Source organism: Hypomesus transpacificus, unplaced genomic scaffold, assembly GCF_021917145.1.
Source record: "Hypomesus transpacificus isolate Combined female unplaced genomic scaffold, fHypTra1 scaffold_371, whole genome shotgun sequence".
NCBI classification, from domain to species: Eukaryota; Metazoa; Chordata; class Actinopteri; order Osmeriformes; family Osmeridae; genus Hypomesus; species Hypomesus transpacificus.
In genome coordinates this window covers 53,164-69,963 of record NW_025813894.1, presented here as the reverse complement: position 1 = coordinate 69,963, position 16,800 = coordinate 53,164, and the positions used below count along the sequence as shown (strand labels likewise).

At 45.0% G+C, this 16,800-nt stretch overlaps 1 protein-coding gene across 4 annotated transcripts in view; it reads left to right on the top strand.

Moving 5' to 3' along the window:
* Positions 1-2,639: 2,639 nt before the first annotated feature.
* The window catches only part of znf462 (zinc finger protein 462), a 31,523-nt gene continuing 17,362 nt past the window's right edge, over positions 2,640-16,800 (top strand). For 2 of the 4 annotated variants that reach the window (XM_047016428.1, XM_047016427.1), the window contains exons 1-2: positions 3,201-3,572; positions 16,484-16,789. In XM_047016428.1, coding sequence (XP_046872384.1) covers positions 3,542-3,572; positions 16,484-16,789 — 337 coding nt within the window. In that variant the 5' untranslated portion in view covers positions 3,201-3,541. Of the gene's footprint in view, positions 2,810-3,079; positions 3,160-3,200; positions 3,573-16,483; positions 16,790-16,800 lie in introns of those variants that run through there. The other 2 variants (XM_047016429.1, XM_047016430.1) reach the window with 2 other exon arrangements.

Here is a 16,800-nt window from a genome sequence, read left to right as displayed (position 1 = left end):
CGTGATAAACCCGGCACCCCTGGGACTCACTGTCACAAACACACACACACACATATCTACACAGGCATGCACACTTACGCACTCTCTTTCTCTGACAAACACACACACACACAAGGTTGGGAGGACCATCCCGGCACATTCCTTCAGTCCACACTACACACCGATACAGACACCTCCAAAAACAATTGGATTGGCCAGGAAGTGGGTGTCAGGTGAGTTAATCCATTCTTCCCTCACAAACTGCCATACTTCTTCTGAGCTTGATATGCCAGTATGCAAACAGGAATGTGACTACACCTACGCTGCTCACCCTAACCAGCTTCTCTCCTCCTCCCACCCTGTTCCCTCTCTCCACACACACACACACACACCAGAATGCAGACTACAGGAATGTCGATACACCAACTGTGCGTTGCCTGCCATCCTCCCAACTTAACCAGCCCCTCCACCCCACACACACTCACCAGTGTTACCGCCCCTGACCGGAGTGCTGGGAAGTATACGTGTGGCTTCAGACGTCATCACCTTCAGCAGGGTTTGAAGCAGGGCTGGCATACTGCAGGACATATCTGTGGTAGGAGGACTTGCTTCAGATCCCATCTGCCTCGCTGTAGGAGTGGGACCAGGAGAGGAGGTTTCATGGGGCCTGGTTTCCCTGGCACAGGTCAGGATGAAAAGTCTCAATAAGTCCTTGAAGACCCACTGCACTCTGTCTACATCTCCAGGCTTGGTCTGGATGTTGAAACCTGTCCTACTTCAGCTCTCAGCGTACAATAGGATTTTGTGCTGCAGTCTAATATGATCTAGTGGGAATTTGATCAACGTGGTATTTTATAGGGGGTCTACAGGACTTTCTCATTGGTGTATGGTTTATGTCTGGGTAAGACATGGACTACAGCACTGTTGTGATTCATTGGTCAGTGATAAGAAGATCCATACACCCATCAGGTGCTGTGTCACAACAGGAAAATAAATATACAGAATATATTACATACGGTGTGAGATATGTGAATGTATTATTCAGTCTAAGTCGTTTTATTTGAATCCACCAACACGCCCTGCCAAACACAAATTCATCATTCACTACCCCAGGTCTAACGAGAAATGACTTCAGCACGTCAAGCATTATTAACTAATGTGGTATTTCTACATGACACATGGTTACATTTTTCAGTCTGTGGGATAAATCATAAAACAATTACTGCCCCACGTACAGTAATGTGAAAAGGGTTAGGGTTTCACGTCACTTTTATATATGAATTATATTAATCACTTGTCACAGTTTATTTCTGAACTAGTATGTAGATGTAATGCGTAATCTTGTATGCATTAAAAGATCATTTAAAGTGGATTTATCCTAAAATATCGTATGTGCTGACAATACAAAAAGGTCTATAATACGAAGGACTCTACTAGTCCTAGTTAAATTAAGGTCAAATCAAATAAATGTGTTAGGACTTAGATAATGTGTCGACGTGCAGTGGAGTCAACATAAAACTACAGAGGGAAATTGTTATCTCAGAAATTTTTGTCAAAACACAACTTGTTACAGTAAGCTACATGAAGAAACAGTTTATCACAACTTTGAGGAAGGATCATGCATTCATTATTCATGAGTAGCGTGTGCTCCTTAATGTGTTTCTAATCCCAGATGTGTCTTCTATACGGCCCCATTCATATCGGTCAGAAGCACACAAATATTGCAGGAGCTCAAGGTAACATGGAACACTCAACACAGCATTGGAAAACCCAGACAACATATTCTACTTGTTCATACAGACGAACACACACTTAACAACCCAGCGGCTCAGCCGGGGTCATGGGTCATAAGGACAAGTGCACTTCAATTCCATTAAGTTCCTTGATCTGCCGATGGATCTCGAGTCAGTCATCCTTGCCCCTCTTCTCCTTCCCTCTCTCCTTCTCCTAACCTCCTCCCCCTATCCCCTCCCCTTTCTCCTCTGCTTTAGATGCATCAGGATGGCTTCCTTCTCTTTTGTCCTGGGCTGCTGTCTTTGTTCTTGAGCTTGTGGACCAGGGTCAGTGACACAGTGGTAGCACGGCTGTTGGTCAGAACCGCAAGTTTATCATAACATGGAGCTCCTTGGGTATAGCCTAGCTTAGCCTAGCCTATCGTCATCAGTTGAAGTCATTTGAGTTCATCAGTGCTTATAACACATCAATAATACACACACGTGAGAGCAAATCACATTTGACATCTCCTCATTAAATTTTTTATTAGCCTAGTTTGTCTGTCGATCTGTCTAACAGCTTGTCTGTCTTTCTGTCTGGTATGTTTTTCTGTTTGGTTTGTCACTCAGCATCAGGACCAAAGCCGAGTCCATAGCATAGTGAACTGCAGTTAACCCCGATAACGTCGGGGGCGTTTGGATAGGCTACTGTATAGTTTTATTCTCTTACAGAACATGCACGTCTATGTGTTAAGGACGGCCATTGAGACGCTTGCTGGGTCGTGTTGTAAATGTGCCTACATGAAGGATGTTCTGCTTCCAGGATACACACGTTGACCATCCTGATGCCGTGTCGTCTCATCGAAAACTCTTGTGCACCCTCTGGTGCTTGCTAGTCTCCCAAACTTCTTTGTGTAGCCTGCTTTGCAGATTGTCTTCCTTGACTGTGTGGTTGCTCATTATTCAGAGACAGACGGATCTCAGGTCATCTGCAGCTGCAGCAAAGCAGAAGCAGGAAAGATGGCGATCATCCACTACTAGACCGGGAACACGCATGAAATACTGGACAGGACAACTTTTGGGAAGATCGCTTCTTCTGGAGAAGACGTAGCTTACCTGTGAGTTTTACCGTAATTTCCTCATTGTGAAGATCACGGCTTAGGGGTTTCGATATCTACGAGAACGTCGTAATGCTAGATGGAATTTGGAGAGCGCCTCGTGAGTGACCTGGAAAGAGCTTATCCCCTTGCCTTAGTTTAGGAGCTGCCGTGGTGACTCGTGCGAGTATAAGCGTCGCGGGCACCCGTGTAGTCCAAGTCGACTGGGTCTTCTCGCGACCCAACAGTATTCTACCAAGCTTCCATTCGCGTAGCTACAGTATCTGTCGCTTCTTTAATTCTTCAAAGTATCCAGAAGGAAGCGGTTACATGGTTAGAAGGTTGTGTGTGTTGCCAGTCTCGGCACCAGGGTGAGTTTATTCTAGCGTGTCTGGTCAGGGAATTAACGTCTGTCCTTCTGCCGTGTTGTTGTGGGTTGCTGTGGCTCCAAAGAGAGAAGCCATTGCACGGATTGCTCTGCACTCCCCAGCCAGCGCTGAGGGAGCTGAGCCTCCATTAGCGACAGCCTGGCTGGCATCGCCTCTGGTCCACGTCCAGACACCCACTAAAAAGCCATGTCCAGCGTGCGCTCCCAACGGCTTCCCTCAATTAAAACCGTATATCCTTGGATTTAATGGTGTTCTCCGTGTGATCGGACCTATCTAGGTGGATGGAGATACAATTCATATCAGTTTTACTTTATTTTTTGGTGTATGGTTGATTCTGAACGTCTGCTCGTCCTGGCTGTTTTGGATGCGTATTGCTGTCAGTGCTCTCAAGTCAGGTATGTCATTGTGGGGCTTCACCATAAAATGGAGGAAGGCAGATGAAGCTCCTAGGAGAGCCTGAAGTCAGACTGGAGTCCTCACGCCAGAACAAAGGTGGACTCTCGTCATTCCGAATATCAGACGGCTTATCTTGGATTAGTTTGAAAGTCTACATGGACGAGTGGCTTTCAAAGCGTGGTTAGTTATTTTTGTGGTGTAGATTCTTTACGAAAATACGGTGGAGGTGACGGCCTAAATGTCATCAAATGCTTCTTTGATCTGGCACTTTTCTATAATATAATATTGCAACTAATTAAAAAAAAACTTTTTCGTGGGATTTTGTTGTTGGTCTAACGCTGCAGGATGTGGTTGGTTCTCAGAGGACAATAATGTTGCTTCAGAGGGTCTGACTTATGAATGAGATGGGAATCTTAATGCTGAATAATGCAGTATTTTACCCCTCTGGTCAGTTGTGTTGAACAAAGTGCTTCACATACTACTAAGTCTGAGAGAAGCGAACTGTTGAAATAAGTTCCTCATGAAGTTATTGAGATATTATTGAGTTTCTCCAACGAAGTTTATCATGTTCAATTATTATACGAGATTTAGAATCGAAGGGGTCTTTATGTGTAGGTCAAACGTTATTTGAAAGATTCTAATGATAATTTCATTTTATGCCTTAAAATTTTATGATTTGTTCACTTTTAGGGTACATTTATAAATGGTTACACATTAGTGATGATATGACTGGCAGGCCTACTTGTTAAATAGCCTACAATGTTCCAACTATTTTTGATTGATTACAGTATTTAGGTTGATTACAAACAAGCGTCTTTTGATGAATCCATAAAATAAAGAGTTAAGAATATACTGAATAGCCTAAACACTTGAGGGTTGAACAGTAAGATTGAATAACAAGCAAATTTACATAATGACGAATCTGATGTAGAAGTGTGGTCCATCTAGAGGCATATCAGTGAGGAAACAGAGGTGTGTGTATGTGAGTGTGTGTAAGTGCGTGGCTCTGCAGTTCCTCCAACCACTGTGAAATCTTGCTGACAAGGAGACTGAGCTAGACACACTCTGACTGCGACAACTGTGGCTGGGAGCAATAGGAGGAGGAGGTGGTGGAGGAGGAGTGATCAAAATGGTGGCTGGAGCTCCTTATCTCCTGTCAGGACAAACAGGTTCTCAGAATGAAGACGCTTCTGAGAACTTTGAGGTGGAAACACCAGAGGAATGAGGCCATTAGATACCTCCTCAGCGTCAGCCTCAGCTTTGCTACAGATGTCATCTTCAGACGTCTAGACTTCATAGTTCCTCGACCTCCATTATGGATGGGACTTATTTAGATATCATGCTACTTGGTAGATGTGTTATAGCGTGGTAATAGTACAGTAATTCATAGGGTGAGTTAACCCAATGTGTTTTCATCAAATGTTTTTCCTGGGAGGTTGTAGCTCACATGCATTCCACATGACTAGTCAAGTGCAGGGCCAGGGTCAAAGGTCGTTTCTAGTTCAGTTTCTCCAGTGTGTGGCATGGGGGATACTAACCAGCGATACTGTTCCATTCAGTAGGCGACTGAATCCAGATTTGTAAATGACGGAATGGATCCCAGTTACCCTTTGAAACGATACAGAACTTCAGGTGTTTACAATTACGTAAGTCAACCAGAGCAGAGGAGATACGACCCAGGTCCTAGAAGCTAGATGCTAGACCATAGCACAGATATGACAGCTCCCTAACTGTAAGAGTGACCAAATATTTGTACCCTCTTGTAGAAATAGGACCCAGAAAACTATCTCCTAATACTAGATGACATTTACCTTATGAATAAATATTGATAGTAGATCTTTCATTCATGTTTGAATATCATAAATGGAAACAGCTTGGATGCTTTGTAAAAAACATGACATAACAGGGTATTTGGAAGGTATTTGAGGATTACATCAAGAGGAATCCATTTTGAATTTAGGGCGGTAGGGGGTTGGGATTAGACAACTAGAAGGATATGCAAGTTTACTGATGTTTGGACGGGGAGGAAGTGGTTATGAAGCTCTCTCTCACACAAATAGTACACACACACACACACACACACACACACACAAGTGCACTACTCTGCACTTCACTGCTCCTCTTGAAGTGTACCTTAGGCTGTAGTAGACAGTGGCTGGAGAAACACACAAAAGACAATTGCAATGCTCCAGTGAGCACTTTCTGGACATGGTGCATGGGCTTCTTAGATGTAGCCTCTACTGGTACACACACATAGACACTACAGCCCTATTTTAGGCAAGTTCTTTATGTCAATATTGGGCGGCTGCTAGGCTGCCTAGCTACTCTGTCCACCATTCTTCTGTTGTTTTGCTGCAGCCATATATTTGCACTCTTGAGGTAATGCTATTATAGTTTAACTTAAGGTGATAATGAAAGGTGATCACATAGACCCATTGTAGGGAGGAAAAAGGGTATCTGTCTTGTTTAAGTGACTTTCTAGTTCTGGAGCTTGGTCTATTGCCAAGATCCACTATGGTGGCAATGTCTCTCTTACTCATTACTCATTCACTTTCTCTCTCTGTCTTCATGAGCTGGCTTTCATATATCCTGGCCCTTATTAGAGCTAATTCGTTTTGTGTTTTTTGTCTGTTACTGTAATTAGCAATATTACATGCTCAAGTTAAATTGTATCTCAAAATGCTCTGGCACAAAGTTCTCACAAAGTTGTCTTTCTGGAGATCTTATCCGTCTGATCAGTCTGATCCATACTCCTTCTTCCACTCAACCCTACCCTGGTCTGGAGTCTCTGAACCTGCTCAATGGGCCGCCAGGCCACTGTGGAAAAAAAACGGAGACGCCCGTTCCTTGGTCTAGTCTGGTGGCTATGGACAAGGCCTTCATTGAGCAGGAACAGGAGTGGTGTTGTGGCAGGACTCTCCACAGGCCTGGCCTCAGAGGCACACGGAGCTGTCCAAGGACCATTACATATTTAAGGGCTTGGAAAGGAGGTCTCGCTGGCTGTAAGTTCATATGGATGGGTCGCTCATCTTTCCATCACAGACTTGTTGTATGGACTGTATTGCCTCAAAAGGTTTTGGTCAGAAACGAATTTGGTAAACCATAGGGATGTCGCGAGCTTACGCTCAGTTTCACTACATGCCACATGAAACTGAGAGTGAGATTTGAAGATCAGTGTGATATGAGGTTCTTGCCTTTCTGAAGGGGTGCCCAAATACAACGCGTATCAAAGTATAATAAAATCACCTTTGTAAAGTTGTTAGGCTTAAAGTCTGAATATTAAATTACTTTTTTTTTTACCAGTGTGTAAGAGCAGACCCAATGTGTTTCTCTGTCCCCCCCCCCCCTCTCTCTCTCTCTCTTACTCTCTCTCTCTCTCTTTCCCTCCTTCCCTCCCTCTGTGACCCTCCAGTCCAGCTTGTAACCCCAGCCTCTCTGAAACTATAGTCTCTGCTAGGTCAGGGAAGCTGAAAAGACAGTAATTCGTTTGTCTTCTGGCAAAAATCCAAAGGACGTCATTATGACAAATCTGCTCTATTCCTACCCATGAGCTAGCTGTCATACATAGTTTATCCTCTTGAATTGGTTCAGTCCAAATGCAGGCCTGCGATAAAAGGTGTGTTTGGGATTTTTTCTAAAACTTCTGACCTATATCTGGAGTGAATGGGGAAGTTTCCGTGTTTGGTTTGAATGAGCGTTAGCCTGTGTGAGTCCAGCAGTATAGGAACCCTTGTGTAATTAGCACACGTGTTGAATATGTTTTGGGTTTCTCCCCCTAGGTCTAGTCAAATCTGACCAAACCAATGGCCAATTAGGTTTGCAAAAACCAGGAAATGGTGACCTTACAGAGATGGCGCGTAGAATTTACAGCTAATTGTTCTAATTGTCTTTGTGGAAAAGCACTTCCTGGTCTCTCTCCGAGACCTGTCCTTGGAAACATTGCACGTCTCTGTTTCTGTAGCTTCAGTCAATAGGCCTTGACCCAGCATTTGACCCGCACTGGGGGAATCCACGTTTGTATGTTGTTATCTGGATTTGACTGGAGATTAATACTGTGCCAACTCCTTGCCAGGCTACAGTTAGGGTCTCTCTGGACCAGAATACAGTAGAACACAAACTACAGTAGAATAGAATAAAGTCCTTGTGTGATCACCTGTTACTATAGAAACACCAAAGAGTCTTCTTCTCTGGGTTTCTTCTCAGCTCAGGGGAGGGTGAGCCTCAGGAGAAATCCAAATACCTCCATTTGTAAATTTTTTTTCCATCCATAAAATAAAATTGTAAAAATAATCTTGCCCAAGGCTTGCAATTAATTTGTGCACTTAATCATTTTTTGGGATGGCATATTTAATTAACCTTGTTGCTGAGACTCCATCCTGAAGACCCCTTCCTGTGTCTATCAGAAATAGAACCAGTGGATGTAGTGATGGTGGAAGACTGTCTTTGGATTGTCAGAAGGTCCTTTTGGTCCTATGTTAAGTATTTTGGCTTGTTGAGCGGAAGACGAGTTTGCTGTTCCCTGCTGTGTATTACCTCACACAGAGAACCATCAAATGCAGGAAGTGCACCTAGAGCATGTGATCACCACCAATAGCAGATACAGTTGGTGTTTGTTTTGGGTTTTGGCTTCAAAGCCTAGCATGGTTTCTTCAAAACCACGGCTAAACCTGTGCTGTGAGTTCCTCCCAGGCAGCCTGAGCAGCAACTCCATATTAGGACACATGTTCCTTAGATCTTTCTAGAACGTCAGCTGCAGCACAGAAGACAGAAGAGAGGCCTGGCGGCCATCCGTCCACAGAAACCATCTCACTTCTGCTTTCCCTGGCAGCCATGACAGCAGGGGAACCAGAAAGGAAACAGGCCCAGCTAGCTAGCAAGGTCTGCTGCTTTTAAGCTAAACAGTCCCATCTGTGTAACCAGATAGCAGAGTACCAAGGCTATCAGGGTAGGGAGGGGGACCGGGGGACGGGAGTGCCCAGTCTCTCTCAGACCTTGAGGATCACAAAATGGTGGATGACCATGCCGATGATCCTCCTGACTGTGTGTCACTGTCCTCTCTTCTTCCTCTGGCTGCTGCTCTGTGTGAAACGAAGTACTGTCTGTGTTGCACTGGCCTCAGCTTCTGCTGCGATGCAGAAGATAATTCTGTCAGCTCAGAGAGAGAGACAGATAGAGAGAGAGAGCAGTCAAGTGAGGTGACTTTGCTGAAACAGGTTGAGCAATGCTGTGAAGAGTAGACAGTGAACCCTCTCCCTGAATTTCAGGTTTCCAACCCTTATCTAACCTTGAAAGTCCTACCAAGCCCAAAACCACAGGGAGTTTCTGTTGATAGTTTTTTTTACATTTGATTTATGTCAGTTGTTTTTGTTGCCAGAAGCTGAATTCATGTTTGACTGGAAAGCCATGTCAAAGTAATCTTTATTTTTTACCTGAAAAGATCACAGAATATTCAGTGTCGGATGCCTTAACGACATATAGAACGTGTATGAGAGTCCTGCGAAGGCGTCACCCTGGGTTTCACCATGACAACATGTTATAGATGAAAGCACAGGCATGTCACTGGAGGAGCTCTCTTCCTGGTCTGCTCCTCTGTTGCCTCCTTGTGCAAGAGGACGTTGCTCTCGAGTGCTCTGTGTCACAACAGAGCTCTCCTGTTTTTGAAGGAGTAAGAACAATCCGAGCTTTCTGAAATACACAAACGCTCCCCCTCGTAGCATGGTTGCCTGTACTGGGCCACGACACTGCTTTTGATTTGCTGGAACGAGCAGTTAGCAGGAAGTTCTCTTTGATGGAGGAAGGAGACGGTTGTATCTGGTCTGGTCTTGTTGGCAGGTCTGTTAAGAGACGAGGTGGGGGTGGGGAAGAGATATTAAGTATTAAAGGCTGCCTGGGTAATGTCAGGTAACCATCTGCCACAGGGCTGACATGAGCGCAGCCTGACCTTGCAGTATGGATTCCCAGACATCAAATAGCAAATTATCATCTCTTCCCCAGGATTAGCATAGTGTAGCTACTACTGACGCTACTGCTTCACACACTAATGGTATTTTTTTCCAAGTCAAGTCTGGCTTCAAGCTCTCCGTCAGCAGGACACTTTGAGGTTCAACGATCAAAATCCTCTCTCTGTCCCCCTCTCCCTCTCTTTCTTTCTCTCGCTGTGTCGTTATTGTCCTGTGCTGTTCAGGTGAGACAGACGTGAACCTCAACAGTTGCTCAACAGTGCGGAAAGGAAGCCACATGCAGCTCTATGTTGTATCAGAGAGGACATTTACATGAAACCTGCTGGACTCATTTTCCCAGAATGCCTTGTGGTTACTGTGGTGCGCTGGTTCCTTTTCCTGTTTACCTCCTCAGCCTGTCACCAGTGAAGGTCAGACAGGCAGACAGAAGAGAGGAGCTGCTGCTGGTTTCAGCGCCTTCAGCAGATTGCTCTGTGAGAAGCTCCATGCTAGTTGGTTAATGGTTGACCTAGTTTGCCAGGCCATATGCTTCCTGAAACAGAGTTGATGCCAAATAAAAGCCCAGTTTTTTTGTGTGGTGAAGAAGATTACTGCTGTCAGATTTTTTGACACTGTTTCTTCAGGGGTTCCTGTAGTATGTAATTTTAATGTTGTACTTTGTACATGTCTCGCTGTGAGACGAGTAGTTTGACTGTGAGAGGATGTGTTCTCATCCAAGCTAAGGTTGAGATTTTGGTAAGAGGTTAAAAACACATCACCATGGTGACAAGGCAACTGTTGCCTTTGCTAGTCTCTACATGTTCTTGTGTAGTATCCCACTATTTTTGTTGTTTCTAGTTTTGACTCTTTTGGACTGTTTATGTTTGTTTATGCGTGAGACACCAAAATGTCACAGATTGCCGTGAAGGTCAAGTTGGAGTGTCACCTTTTGTGAAAGAAAACGAGTCAGTTTTTACAGTTCCTCTAAACGAGTCATGCGAAGTGAGTCAAAAGTATCTGAAATGTCTGTGAAATCCCTTTGTCGTCCCGTCTCTCAGCAGTAGAGGCCCAAATGTTGTGGTTAGGTAGTTTTATGGAACATGCTATTGATCCTTCCATATTTAGAATAGCCCAGCCCATTGATCTGTCAGGTGGAATCGATATCAGCTCTTATGTATTGGGACTTCTTCCAGTGAGCAGTGTCAAATGATAATTTCATCATCCTCATTTGAGGAAGTGTTATCTGTCATCAGCGTGATGACCAGGAGTTTATTGTCTCCAGTCTTTAGTACACTCTATTATTATAGAACAGTTATCTTCAGTAGGCCGACATGGTTTATGAGAAGCACTCTTCAGAGAATGTATTTGTTTACCATGGGTATGGTTCGCATCAATAAATAGGCCATTATGATTTCAATGTTCATCGTTCGGTGCATCTTAGGAACAGGGTGGCCAAAAAGGGGGTGGGGGGGGCGGGGTTTGACGAGGGTCAACTCTTCCTCTACTGTTGTTGGCGCAGTACCTGTCAGCGTGTCTCCCTGAGAGACGCAGAGAGGACAGTGGAGAATGTGCCTGTCAGTCAGTCCTCGGGAGGAAGGTCAGAGAGGTCACAGTCTGACAAGCTCTCTCCCTATGAACCAGACAGCCGCCCTAAACCAGACAGACTGACACAGATAGAAACTCCACTGCCAGCCAGCTAACCGTGGGTTTCAACTACAGATGGTTATTTTGGTTAGCTTGCATTTAGCTTTGTGTGCACCATGGGGGCACCATTCCTAATTTGAAGCCAAAATAACTCCCAAAGCGTGCGTCAGGAGATTCTTCTGAGGACCTTTTTGGGTTGGGAAGCCTGGTGACATATCAAGCAGTCCACACCGTGATAAGTGATTTGGGAGGTCTTCTATCTTAGATGTCTCTCAGTATTCTTTTCATTGCATCTTGTGTGTGCGCATGAACATATGTCTGTTCAAGTGTGTATTCACGCATCTTTTAATGCGTGTGTTCTATAGCTTCCAGAATATGACCATACTACACACACAGGTTTAATCGTCTTACTTCCCTGCCCTCTGGCTTAGGGTAGAGACTGGAGCACAGATGGAAGAGTTCGACAGGAGTAATAAAAGAGAGGCACACCTCTAATGATATCAACACAGTGAGTGGAGCAGTCCAACAGATGACGTCACACGTTGTCACAACACAGTTACCTGTTGCCCCTGGATCCGTTTTTTGCTAGATTGGGCCAGTCCGCTGTAGCTTACATAGACCTGCCCTCTCAACTCAGAGGCTGCTTGGACACACACCCCAGAGACCTGGTGTGTTAGCCGAGGCAGAGCTGTCACTGAGGCCCTATGCTGCTTTGTACCTAAATAGCTGAATTTCTGAAACGTAACGCTGCTGTAAGTTTCCTGTCAATATGACCTTTCATGTGATGGTATTGTTAGCTATTGTGACACCCTTGACAGACAAATCAGACAGATGGTTTCACGTCCCAGGTGAATGACAGAACCTATCTGATGTTTTCAGACAGCACGTATTTAGAAACTTTTAACTAATAGTTCTCAGGAGTGGCTAATACTACTTGCATAGTGTTGTACCAGTTGAACAAGCAACATTGCCTCAAGGTGAAACGATAGTCTGGACCAAGCTAGTAGCTCTAGTCCAGCTAAAGCTCTCTGGTCTGGAACTAGCTAGCATCTAAAGGCTTGCTGAAGCACTCTATGTTGCCTGTTGCCTTGTCAGCAGCCAGGTGTATTCCTCAAACCCTGCTTCCTGGAATCATAACACATTCTTGATGTGCATAGTTTGCTTGCATTCCCCACACTCATGTTTTGATGTTCTGGTAACACTCAGGGGTTAAACCTGAAGTGAAATTCATCATCATGTATGGTAGCTCTCTTTTAGAGGAGAACAGGAGGGTTTGGAACACCAACATACCAGGTAAACTGTTGTCATGGTTTCCTAGTTTTCAGGAAGTGTGTTCAGAGAACGTTGTTTATAAGTCAACATGGTATACAGTCCTGAGGCACGCTTGGTTCAACCCTGGCAAAGAGCATATTTTGATGAGCAATAGGAATACAGTAAGCCATTATATACAATGTATTGACTCAATACAATATTCAACACCAACTTTTGAAGTAGACACTATGTATATTAACATTGTGCAGGAATGTGAGATGCGTGTGATTGTCAGTGTTGACAGAAAGGAAGTGACTGAAAAGGAGAGGATGGAACGTCCATCTTGATCTCCTGCTACTTTATCTTCTGTTTGTGCAAGAGGCCGGCATTCTCCAGACACGCTGACGCAACCTATCCTCTCTTCCTCAAGAGACAATAGGATCTTTCTCCTCCCTCTCTTCCCCCCTCTCTCTTTCTCTCTCTATCTCCATCTGCCTGTAGAGGCGTCCCTGTCAGTTAAGAGTCTAAACTTTGGCTTTGAGCTCCTTTTGTGCTTGTTTTTCTAAACCCCATTGTGTGAAACAAGGAATAATGTATTGATTTGTTTCCTGGGGTGCCGTTTCTCTCTTTCTTTCTATCCATCTAATCAATTTATGTTATCTCCACCACAATCGTTTTTAAAATGAGGCCGGCGTATTTCAATCAATCAGTCATTAATAATTGAGGATGCTGCATATTTACAAGACAGGGATATGTGTCTGTTATCAGATCAATCGGTGACTTGTTGTCTATCATTGTCGCATAATGTAGCCTAATCTGCCGGCTGGCCTCGCTCTTCTGTCTACTGTATGAGATGGTGGCCCAATGGTTAAGGACAAAACCTCTGTACACCTAATCAGCTTAATGCTGGCTTATTCAAAGGCCCTCTTTCAGAGCAAGCAGCTGCTGTCGGGCAGTTTGAGTAGAGGGTGTGACTGCTGGCAGCGATCGCTGATGCAGAGAGACCGGTTGGTGATTAACAAATGTCAGTAGACTTTGGAATCTGGGGAGCCCAGTCAGATGGCTTTGTCCTCTGTGCTCTGGGGAAGGTCTCCCAGGTGGCTGGGTCATGCTGCCATGCTTTTCCTCTGTCCTCCCTCCCTTCCTCCTCTCTCTCCCCTCAGTCTCCCCCTCCTAGCTCCTAGCTCTTGCTCCCCTCCTCGTCCACCCCTCAGCCCAAGGCTGCAGATGTTTTTTGAGCTCTGAAAAAAAAAAAGTTCCGACATGCTTTGCATTTTTAGACCCCCTTGTGGAGCTTAGCTGGCGGTTCCCAAAATGTAGGCTATTTATTTCCCTCCTGCCTTTGAAGAAGTCGTCAGATAGCTAGCCTGGCGTCACTCAGACCTTCTCGAAACGTTTCAGTGTTCCTTTTGAATGCTGTGGGAGATAATGTCCCTCAGAAATGAAGGCTCTTCGCTCCAGCTATAGGCAGGCAGGCTGGCAAGTGTGCGAGGTGTTTTCTGCTGAGCTATGCGGGCAGAGGGCTTGGGCGCAGTGCATCTGGCAGATAGATTTCTGTCAGCAGCTCTCCAGTGACAGGGCTGCAGGCTGCAGCAGCAGGAGGAGGAGTAGGAGGAGGATCAGATCGTGGGTCCATGTTGTGCACTGGCTGAACACCTAAGCACACATAGCTGCCTCCTAAAATGGCTGCCCTTGAAGCTCAGAGGATCTGCAGGGCTCAGAGGCTGTCGAAGCCCTGGCCGCCCAGCTGATGAAAGCACTGCACTGTCTCACACAGCCACTGCTCTTCATGCCTGGCACCGCAACAGCTATTCCACACACAGACAAGAAGACAGACAGACACCAAGGGAGATTGGCTGGATGCTTGTGCTGTTCGCCAGAGTTCTGTTCCATCCAAGGTTTTTTTTCTTCTTCTCCCCTTTCCGTATACCAAGGATCCTCTTGGTATCCATGTCAAGGAACATGGCCTTAGAGGGTAACTTTGTTCCGATCTCCGGTGTGCTGCCAAATGTGACCTGGGTGGGGCCTCTCATGAAGCTGTAACCTGACCCTGAATAACAAAGAGCTCCCTGGCCAGGCTGTCCTGCTCAGGCACACACTGGCAGCGTCTGTTCTGATGCACCTTGGCTGGATGGCTAGATGGTCGGCTGGCTGGCTGGCAGGCTGGTCAGATGGTCAGCAGGCTGACTAGTTAGATTATTGCTTGGCTGTTTGGTGAGATGGTTGGTTGGTAGACTGGTAAAATGTTTAGATTGTGGCCTGGTTGGCTGGCTGAGGGTTAGATGGCAGGCAGGCAGTTTTTATTGTATTTTTTTAATGTTATGTTACAGAAGTAAATGTTATTTTAGAGTATTTTGTAACTCGTTCTGTTGCCAAGGTGAGAAGGCTTGTCCTTTGTTCCTCTGGTTTGTTGGCTGTAAATGTGAGTATTTCAGAACATCGTTAGGCACCAATGCAGGAGTGTCGTATGTAAACACAGAATTGGGGGGAATCTTTCCTCTGCTCCCAGGGATGTCGGTTGATTGTGAGGCACATTTGATTACAGTTGTGCGGTAGTTCTCGTCTTACTATTTTTGTCACATGACTGAACACATGAAATATCACCTCTCATCATACAAAAAAAAGAAAATGTGTTTTCCTTACTAAACCAAATGATTAATCAGAACTATGCACATATCAAAGGGCTATACTGCTGCTAGTGTTGAGCATTAATCCGCTTTGAATACAGGCAAAATATTCATGTCCTTGCCTGACCACCTGTGGCAAGAAGATGGAATATTTGTAAAATGTTATTTTTTTCTTTGCTGTTTTACTGATTTCATTTAGCCTCTAGAAAGTGCTCATCAAGCCTTGGCCTGTTGGAATACAGATGAGTTTGGCTACATTTTAATGGGGAATGCGCCTCTGTGTGTCACGGCTCAAAGAAAATGGACTTGAGAGGAAGAAAAAAAAACACTTGATGAAAAATCTGTCACACTGACACACCGTTGTGTATTTCCTCAATACTAATCGCTGGCTCTGGCGGTTTCATTAGCACCCTGAAATACGTATTTTCCCTTCACTGACACTATGAATGGAGGCTGTGATGGCTGATTAAGATTGGCAGCAGTTTGGGAATTCTGAAAGCTCCAGCCTCAGCTCCGTCCATGCATTGATCTGTTGAACAGCCCTATTTATGAGAACATTTGAGGAAACCAAGGACTAACATATTTAGGCTGTGTGTTACCACAAAGAGGAAATACAGTAACTCCCATGGGGCTGCTCGCTCTAAAATGAATGTTTGACTCACAACACTAAAGAGCAGTGAAGCCTACTTAGCAGGCCTCCCATTTGAAACAAAGACAAAATATTACGAGTTGACAGTCGGTTAGTGTAACTAAGCAGCAGTTGGTTTAGAATGTTGTGTAAGTTCATAGTTCACATCAGCTGTGAAGAAGCAGTTGTCATTACCACTCTATCAGCTGCGTTTGCATGGCAACCCCACCACACCCAGACCGCAGGCTAGCTCAGGCAAAGCCTCATCTCTCTCGGTGGATTCTTTCAATCTTATTTGATAGGGCTTGATGCCATCAGATGAGGCAGGATGATGTAAATATGAGACTAGGCTCTGGTGTGCTGCTGGGCTGCAGCTGGGGCTTATCCCAAGGTAATAAACAGGGAACAAATCAAGCTGTAATCCCTCCTCGGCCCTCGCCATTGTTCTTGGAACCATCGCAACAGAAAAAAAGACAAGAAAAGGAGATCTTCTTAGAGTTCTGAGTAATATTGGCATCTGTAGAATTCTCTGTACTGGCCGTGACATGTTTTGTGAGATCTTTTGGACCAGTCTTGGGTTAATGGGGTCAGCTACTTAAATCTCTGTAAAAATTGCAGTGGACTGAATTTGAAGTTAAAAGTCAAATTGAAATGATCGAAATTCCACCGTAACGTACTTTTGCCTTTAGTTTAGTAGAGTTAGGTTAAGACAGGGCATGTTATTCATATTTGATGGACAGTTTGAATTCTGCCTTGTCCATAAGAAGACCTGCTGCCAGAGCGCTGGTTTCCCTGCTAACTTTCTCTCCTGTTCTCTGCAGGTCTCCCTGATTCTCCAGGGACTGGAGTCCGCTCAGTGATGGAGGAGCTGCAGTGTGATGGCTGTGATTTCCGGGCCGAGTCCCACGATGACCTGAAGACCCACATCCAGGAAGTACACACAGCCTTCCTGCAGCCTACTGATGTGGGGGATAATGGGAGTCCAGAACAGTCCAGGTCAGACTCCCTGAACTCCCCCAACCAGAAGGAGGACGAGGAGGAGGAAGAAGAGGAGGATGTAGAGGAGGTTGAGGAAGAGGATACTTTGGCTTTGGACAAAGAATATGAACCTCAAAAAATAGAGAAGGGTAAAGACATA